Source organism: Camelina sativa, chromosome 16 (genome assembly GCF_000633955.1).
Source record: "Camelina sativa cultivar DH55 chromosome 16, Cs, whole genome shotgun sequence".
Lineage (NCBI taxonomy): Eukaryota > Viridiplantae > Streptophyta > Magnoliopsida > Brassicales > Brassicaceae > Camelina > Camelina sativa.
Window position 1 is genome coordinate 16,877,424 of NC_025700.1, and position 9,399 is coordinate 16,886,822.

The following is a 9,399-nucleotide window of genomic DNA, read 5'->3' on the forward strand; positions in this document are numbered from 1 at the left end:
ACATAGGCCAAGAGTGGTACTTGGGGATTTCAATGAGATTCAGAATAGTTCGGAAAAGATGGGAGGAGCAGAAAAGCATGAATGGCAATTCCAAAACTTTAGGAGAATGCTGAGGGTCTCAGGATTACATGACGTTAAAACTTATGGAGGGCCTTAAACTTGGATAGGCAACAGAAGTACGGGCATTATAAAGTCTAAAATGGACAGAGTGGTCGCTACAACAGATTGGAAGGAAAAATTCCCAAAAGCGCTTGTGAAATTGTTTGAATGGATTGGTTCTGATCACAAGCCAATGATGCTTCAAACAGAAAACAACAGGTGGAAAGGAACCAAACTTTTTCGATATTACAATAGATGGAGGTCAAACCAAGATGTTCATCAGGTCATTCGAAGTACTTGGAATCTAGAATGTCAATGCTTGCCTCCATATCAATTCAATGAAGCGTTGCTGAGATGTAGGAATAGTCTCTCTCGGTGGAAGTCAACACAAAATCTCAACTCGTATAAAAAGATTCAGCATCTGCATCAAAAGCTTCACAAAGCGTTTGACTCCCATCTTGTAGACTTAAATTATATTTCAGATCTAAAATTGCAGCTCCAACGTGAATATACTTTGGAAGAAGAATATTGGCGCACAAAAAGCAGAATCCTCTATATGCAAGCAGGAGATAAGAACACCAACTATTTCACGAAAAGACAAAGCAGAGAAGGAGTCATAACCATATAACTTCTTTACAAGATGCAAGCGGGAGCATTCACCAATCTTACCATGCGATACAAGAGGTTATCAGTTCCTATTTTTCTGACATCTTTTCCTCCTCTGACAGTGAGAATATAGAAACCATACTTCAATTCAACCAAGGGTCACTCCGGAGATGAATCAGAAGCTAACAGCCCTGGTTATGGAGACATAACTTTTTGAAGCTCTATCCAGCATGAATGTGGACAAAGCACCATGACCAGATGGGCTAGATGCAGGCTTCTACAAATATCATTGGAATGATATCAAATCAGGTGTGATTAAGTTTATTACTCATTTCTTTGAGACTGGGTACCTGGATCCACAGCTAAACCACACCCATATTTGTCTCATACCCAAAATTGATTCTCCTACCCAAGTCAACTTTAGACCGATTAGCTTATGTAATATCATATAAGCTAATCTCTAAAGTTTTGGCAAACAGACTTAAACCTTGGTTGAATTCTATAATATCTGAGTTCCAGTCCGCTTTTATACCAGGAAGACTTATAACAGATAACATCATTATCACTCATGAGCTCCTTCATTCATTGCGTACTAATAAAATCAAGACTCCATATATGGCAATGAAGCTTGATATAGCCAAATCTTTCGATAAAGTTGAATGGAGTTTCATTGAAGCTATCATGAATCGTTTGGGTTTTGCAGATAAATGGTGCCAGTGGGTTATGCAATGCATCACAACAGTATCTTACTCTGTTCTTCTCAATGGTACCCCTTCGAAGAGAATCATACCACAAAGAGGCTTGCGCCAAGGTGATCCTCTGTCTCCCTATCTTTACGTACTATGTACTGAGGGGCTTCCATCCCTTCTTTCTGAAGCAGTAAGGGCAAACCGTATCCATGGCTTCAAAGCAAGTAGAAATGAGCCTTCCATTTCTCATATGCTTTTTGTTGATGATTCACTACTTTTTTGTAAAGCGGATGAAGAAGAATGTCAGAGAATCTTGCATCTTTTAAGGATATACGTTTCAGCCTCAGGCCAGCACATTAATTTCCAGAAGTCAGCCATCCTTTTTGGTAAGACTATTCAACCCATATCCAGCAAAGCATCATAAGCTCTATTGGAATTACCAAAACTGGAAACTTTGGGAAATATTTGGGGTTACCTGAAGCAATAGGGAGAAACATGAAGCAATAGGGAGAAACAAGAGTGATGTTTTTGCTTATATATCTCAGAGGATACAACATAAGTTGGAGAGTTGGTATACTAAGTTTTTATCTCTATGGGGCAAAGAAGTGATGATTAAATCGGTAGCAAGGAGATACCTACAGCTTTGGAAGCACTGACTGATTCTAGTGATAACCTCGTGTAGAAAACCTTTACACATTCTTGCATCGCCAATGAAGCAAGCTTGAAAAAGTGATTTTTGTGAGCTGGTGTAAGGCAGTTGGCTAATTCAGGGAATTTTCTTGAGCTGGTGGACGATATATATCGAAGGATGGGATCATGCAATAACTTGGCTTTGCCTTCTGCCCCATCAAGCACCCGAGTTATAGCCTGATGTTAGTGAAGTTGTGAGAATCTTGAGAAGGGAAATGGACATTTCTTCGACTGCTTTCAAGTTTTATCCATCGCCTCCGGCAGAATTTTATGGCAGTACAGTAGATCAAAACGGACAAGTGTTGCAATTATCACTTTTGATGCACGTCTGTTTTGTACTTTTGTTTCCCTCTTGATACAACCATGAAAACGATTTCTTAACTTTCTTCGTCATTTATATTTTTCTTACATTACAACTTCACACACATTACATACTTATATTAGATTTCTTCTACACCCACTAACTTAGACTTTAGACTTAGCAACTAGCTATATTAGTCCCTTACCTCTAGACATTTGACTTATTCTCACAAGAAGAACCTAACCATCTTTACTCCAACAACTCTATTAAGTTGCTAAAATATAAACTAATCATATATTTAATACCAAACTAATTAAAGCAACCCACTCAGAACCTAAGCAAAATCTCCCTTCCACTAGAGAACCTCAACACACCAAGATATAAGTTGCTTAAGTAAAAACAGAGAAGCTTTTTTGTTTGTTGCAGCAAAAAAACAGAGCATAGAGAGATTAGAGAAAATAGTAGAGAAGAAGATGGGAGCACACATATTTAACAAGTTCAGTAGTGTCAATGTGACACCACCTACATCTCGCCAAGAATCTTGCACGAAATCCACTAGAAGCAGAAACATAGATACAAATTACAAGTGTCTCACTCATCACTCACTCATGGACACTCTTTGTATCAACCTATGTTCTAATGAGAAAAACACTCCCCAAAGCTAAAGCTTTTACATGTTTTCGCTTATCCTTCTAGCTATATTGTGTGCTACATAATGCGACTTCATATGGCTCCAACTCTCTCTCACGACCTCATCTTCAATTTACTTGAATCATATGCAGAAAGAACATAATCATATGCAAAAAGATCAGATGGTTGTTACATAATATGAACAAATATACAGGAGAGTAGATCACGAGAATAAGGAGTTGGACTCACATCTCAAGAAATTGCAGGATGAGATTTATTGATAGAGGGCTGCAACACTTGTTATTACCGATTAGTGGTAACAAGTTATGCGCCCACGAATACAAGCCAGCAGATAAATCACCTAGGGAGGCCTGTCACCGTTCAAAAACTTGAGCAAAACACAAGTGTTGACACTCTTGGTCCCTAGTTCACACACAAATTAAGGGGAAAAAGAAAAAATGTGAAAGTAGTAACCTGAGCCATCATCCAAACAATAAGGGGAAGCTTGTCCTGGCCTTAATACATGGGAAACACCCCCACATTTGTAGATTAGATCCTAACAAAGCACATCTGTACGTATATGAAACAAAGCAAGTTTTCTCTTTAGAACTTTACATTCTCCCGAGTGAAGCTTTTAAAAAAAATAGAACACAAGCATTGATCAATAACATATCACAAACCGAAACATTGATCAATAACATAACACAAGCCGATTCAAGCTTTAAAAGAAATTAACACAAACATTGATCAATAACATAACACAAACCGATTTAAGCTTTAAAAGAACAGAACACAAACATGGAGTCAAAATGAACAAGACGAGCCTTAACAAGGTTGAGACAGTGAATCTGAAGATATACTTATGTACGAAAGTTAAAACCTGCAAAATTTATACGAAAGTTAAACTATATACTACACACAAACCTCTTTCTTCTTTCTTCAGGTACTAGTCCGATCACTTACTAATCCACAACTGAGATTAATTTTGAGTTTTCTATTTATTTTTAGCCCACAAAAACATTGAGAAATCCTATTAGCAACGCCACTGGAGATTCCCTAGCCATTAACAACTCCAACAACTAATTAAAACATTACGATCAGAGAATGTGTTGACTAATGACTAATATTAATTGGTCTCGATTGTTATTACGTTATTCAAACATAAATCAGATTTCCGCACATATAATTCAATACACATAGTATGAGATATTTTTTTTTTTTAAATAATCATAAGAGATGTAATAGATCGTTAAACATTGAACTTCTTTTTGGTAAACTCGATGAACTCGACAACGGTAGGCATGTAAGGTTTCACAGCCTCATGGGCTTTAAAACTCTCGTACCACTGGAGCAGACCTGGTGTTGTTTCAGGATACAAAAACTTAACACCTAAAAACGCTTCGATGACAGAGAGTGGACCTACTATGGCTCCAACAGCTATATCGACAAACCCAATGTTATCTCCTCCGAAGAAGCCTCCGCCTTTGCTACTCTTTTAAAACGCTTCCTCAAGCGCCGCCAGATTCTCCATCAGATTCCCCGCCAACGCCATCTTCGCGGCATCGTCTTTTGCTCCCGCCACCGTATCAATCGATTCAAACAACTGTTCCATTCGCCGTTACAATATAGACCAAAGTAAGTGTCAGTCAAACTTCACACTAGGTAAAACCGTAAAAGAGTGTCTGTCAAATTCTTAAAATTACACTAATGTTATGTTTGTTTTAGTTTCAATAATTGTCCCTTTAAAGTTAAAAGATATTAAAACTTATTAACCGCCGTTGCCGGGGATCGGGTGACCCGGGTGACAGGCGGGAATACTTACCACTATACTACAACGACTGATTGACTAGTTTTCTCGTTCAGAAGTAAAACATTTATGTGTCCACTAATCAAAGACTATATATCATTATTTTGTTACCTTTTCGTCAACGAAGTGAGCCCAAAAACGAGCAAAGGCATGATCGGAGGGAAGTGAAGGGAGGATGGAAACATCTGACGGCCAAGATTATTGTTGTTGTTATTCTTCTTGCTGCTGCTACTGCTTTTCCAACTAGGGAAGTATCTCCGGTTTTGGTCGTTGTCTTGAGCTCATAACCCAACGTAACCAACACCACGAACTCTTCCTATTGTAGAAAAACCCTACAATCTCTCATACACTTGTCCCCCACACGCACTCTTATCCACCGTACAGTACTCCGTCGTAATACTATCAGTCTATCACCCGCTCCTTCCGATCCTGAAATAATGAAATGTCTTGTGATCACAACCATCACATGGAGTCACGGACCCTTCTTACACTACCCAAACCCCAAACAATTCCAAGGGATCCTACACTCGTCGCTGCGCCTGTGTATGTCACGTCCCAAGCCGTGGAAGTCGCCAACGTACTTTCACTCCAAACTTTGATGATATGTTTAATATCCGTCTGACTTGTAACCCAAGAAAACTCAACGTCGCGTTGTGTTTAATAACCTTTTCGTCAACGAAGTGAGCCCAAAAACGAGCAAAGGCATAATCAGAGGGAAGTGAAGGGAGGATGGAAACATCTGACGGCCAAGATTCATCGACGTACTGAACGATGTTGAGAGACTCACAGATTGAGACATCACCATGGATGAGGACAGGGACTTTCTTGTGGATAGGGTTGAATACAATAAGCAGATCGCTCTTCGATTTCAAAACGTCGGTTTCTTCGACGTACTCGTGCTCTACGGACTTGAGGTGTAGAGCCACTTGAGCCCTTAAAGCGAATGGACTTGCCCATGTCCCTAAAAGCTTCACGGTAGTGTTCGAACCATTCTGAGCCAACGTGGTTTTTTGTCTCTTTTTTTATGTGTAATGTGTCTCGAGACAAGGAGCTGTCTGTTTTCTTGTTTTTACACATCTGAGTATCTGGCTAAAGAGAAATTAGGAGTTATGTGTGTGTCTTTGTTTAAATCCATTGAGTTTTGGTGACTGACTAATTTATAAATTAAGGAACAATTCAATGTATGTTTGTTTCTTGTTTCTCTTTCATTTTCTTTACCGGTGGACATTTTGTTTTTTTTTTTTGTTGGAAAATAAGATGGTTTTGTGTCAGGATTGAACCTTGAGTTATCAAAATAAATCGAACCAAGAATTTGGTGAATTCTACGTCTCTATTCTATATATAGGTTTTAACTTCCAAGGTTTTTAATCTGACTGTTTAAAAGATTTAAGGTTGGTAGAATAAGACACTATAGACATAGACTCCACCTTAAAAGAATGAATGACAACACCACCAGATGCTTAATTTCAATATTAGACTAATAAAATCTTTTAAATTTTTTAATATTAGACTAATAAAATCTTTTAAATGATTATTAAGTTAAAAAATATATATTTTCTCTCTCTAATTAATTATGGGCGAAAATGACTTATTAATCTAAAAAAATTGTAAACCAATTAGAATTTTTAAAAGTAAGAACCATATATTTAAAAGATCTTTATTATTTATAACTATATTTTATTGTAGATGCTTGTTTCTATTTTGTTTGGATATGAGCTTATGAATAACAGCTTTGAACACCTAATACACAATCCGTTCAGAATCAGTCCTGGTCCAAATGGTAAGAAAGACAAAACAAATAAAATAACATTAAGAAGTTAACTATCAGTATTAACTAATTTTTGTGGATATTGGTCGTTAATACTTTTGACTCAAGATCGTTGGTTCGAGTGACGACGTTTAGGAAAGAACCATAAAAATTATTCGGGGATATACGGGCTAGGCTCGGAATCTGTAAGTAATTCAAAAAAAAAAAAACAAACATTTTGAACTAAATATTAATCTGATGATTTTGCTCACAAAAGTATTAATTTTGAATCTTTTTATTTTTGCATTTAGGAACTAAATATAAGAAGGAATTATTTCTGATCATATATGTATTATTTCTGATCTTATTGCCATTCTGTATTTTTATCAACTGTGTGATTAGAAAGACAGAAAAGGCAGATAGAGAAGGGTTCATTTCTTTTCTTAACATAGAGGAGATAGGAAGATATGAAAAGGGTGATATATATATATATATATATATATATATATATATATATATCGTGTTACGGAATTAGGGTTTAACTTAATCCTTGGTTTATGATCTTCTTCGATTCATCGGTGGGTGGGTGAATTACCGGAACATTCTTTTAAATTCTTAGATTCGTCTTCTCTTACTATTGATCACTAGATAACTTCCCCCAGCGACATGTACACAACTATCATACATTTTTTCTTTACACATCGAATCGAAGCTACAAGTCCAAGATGATCAGTTACAACACCTCACACCCAAATGTGAGTAAAATACTAGATTTTAAGTTAACGGGTTTGGTCCAAAAGAGCTCCCATAAGTCTGGAAGAAGGAAGCTGCCGTCCAGAACAATCTGATGAGCAGAATCACCGTAAACACGGTTCCTCCTAGGTTGCATATTACCTGCGAGAAAAAGTTAACAACACACGTCCATGAAATCATCACACCTGAACTAATTGAAGTTAGTCTAACTCACAAATTTCTTAAGGTGATCGGTTAATTGCTTACAAACAAGGGCTCATAAACAAGACTTTTAAGCAAGGAACCCCAAACATAAAAACTTGCGAACTACACATACAATTCAGAGATATTCTGTAATATATCTAACTATCTGATCAAAACTACATACAACAAGGAAAACCCCAAAACCTATCACACAATGCATAAACCAACCATATACAATTCGATACGAGTGACTCGCGTAGTAAGCACATGGTCAAAGATTACCTCAAGAAACGCTCTTGTTATGGAAAGTGAACCCAATAGCAATATCCCATCTACTGCAAAAGACACCTACAAATCATAGAAACAGAGGAATCAACACAATGTGCAGCACACAATGAAGCTTTTATGAGATTGAAGTAACTCTATAAAACCATTACAAAAGCCAGACGAAATAAAGACACAAAATTAAAGAACTATAAACGTAGAACAAGAAGAGACTCACGAGTCGAGGAGACATGGCTGCTGGCAAAACCCGTCGCGATGCTTTCTTAGCACGTTTCGAGACTTTCTTGAACATGCTTCTCAAGAATCTGATCAAAAGATCGACGCTGCTCTCTCTCTCGTCTTCTTCTTCATCGTCATCCTCGTCGGGAACCACATCGTACTCGTACCCGCCAAAGAATCGATCGTCTGAATCGTATCTCCTACGCGACTAAGAGTAAAGAGATTGAGTAAATTCAAATTTTCCAATTACACAAAAATTGAGATAATCAGAACGTACCTGAGAGCTACGGTACGAAGCGAATGAGCGATTCAGGCGGCGGATACGACGGCGGAGTAAGATAGAGCTAAAAGAGTAAGGAGCTGTAGACACAAATCTCTGTGAGCCATTGACGAAATGTCGCGACGGTGATGATGAAGATGATGATAAGGTTGTAGCTATGGCCATTTTGTGGAGCAGAGAGAGAGAGACCACCAGTGGCAGTGAGTGAATTGTAAATTAAGAGTGGACCTTTTTGATAATTAAATACAATTTGGGCTATATTCGTAAGTGTACATAAACATAAGGTACCGTTTCTTTAAGTAAACTAGTTTCAGGTGTTATGAACCTTTTTGATAATATATAAAACTTTAAGCTGTGTTTGGAAAGCTACATAAATATAGGGTACAATGTGTGAGTAATTTGTAACTAAAAATTGCCAATTTTGATCATAAAATAAAACTATTGATATGTTAGAAAAGATTCATAAATGTAAGGTACCATTTTGTAAATTTACTTTTTATTTTTGTTTGCCGTTTCAAAAAAAAAATATCTTTTTCACTAACAGAAGAAAAGCTTTCAGCTTTTGTTTTTGTTTGTCTTCTCCAATTGGTAAAAAACCCTACCGCCGCGACCACCGACACCGAGGGAGTTCGCCGCCGTTAAACCACCAGTAAGAAGCTTTTATCAAAGCCTAGTTCAATGAAGAGGTGAATGTGCTTTAGAGCTAAGATTCTTTATATCTTCCCCGTCGGTAATTTCATAAAATTGGATTGTTTCTCTTATATAAAAGCTTTCTGCTTTATGAAAAAAAAGACAAAGACTTTGTGTTAATGTTATTGAGAATTTTAGGTTTTTGTGTACATTGGTTTCGTTGTTTCTTGAATTGGAATTATGTGGTGAAATTTTTAGTTGCTTTTTTATTGCTTTTTTGTGTAGGAGACAGAAGAAAGTGATGATAAGCAATGAGATGGATTTGTCAGATGCAGTGATTGTAAAATCTGGGAGATTGAAATCAGTTGTGTGGAATGATTTCGATAGAGTTAAAAAGGGTGAGACTTACGTTGCAATCTGTAGGCATTGTAAGAAGAGACTTAGTGGATCGAGCGCTAGTGGGACTTCCCATTTGAGGAA

At 37.2% G+C, this 9,399-nt stretch overlaps 3 protein-coding genes across 4 annotated transcripts in view; 1 reads left to right on the forward strand and 2 right to left on the reverse strand.

Moving 5' to 3' along the window:
• LOC104750847 (glutathione S-transferase U12) lies at nt 4,265-5,899 on the reverse strand. The gene is given in 3 exon segments (XM_010472693.1): nt 4,265-4,618; nt 5,488-5,844; nt 5,846-5,899. Coding segments are annotated over 3 exon segments (765 nt in total).
• On the reverse strand, nt 7,186-8,520 carry LOC104750848. Its single transcript, XM_010472694.2, has 4 exons — nt 8,287-8,520; nt 8,008-8,217; nt 7,788-7,853; nt 7,186-7,463 (listed from the first exon to the last, which is right to left on the reverse strand). The coding sequence occupies exons 1-4, from the start codon at nt 8,452-8,454 to the stop codon at nt 7,344-7,346; spliced, it is 564 nt and encodes a 187-aa protein (XP_010470996.1). The 5' UTR covers nt 8,455-8,520; the 3' UTR covers nt 7,186-7,343.
• Nucleotides 8,832-9,399, forward strand: part of LOC104753734 (zinc finger BED domain-containing protein RICESLEEPER 2-like) — a 4,527-nt gene continuing 3,959 nt past the window's right edge. The window contains exons 1-2 of one of the 2 annotated variants that reach the window (XM_019238552.1): nt 8,832-8,975; nt 9,205-9,396. In XM_019238552.1, the coding sequence (XP_019094097.1) occupies nt 8,968-8,975; nt 9,205-9,396 (200 nt within the window). In that variant the 5' untranslated portion in view covers nt 8,832-8,967. The remainder of the gene's footprint in view (nt 8,976-9,204; nt 9,397-9,399) is intronic. The other variant, XM_019238551.1, reaches the window with a different exon arrangement.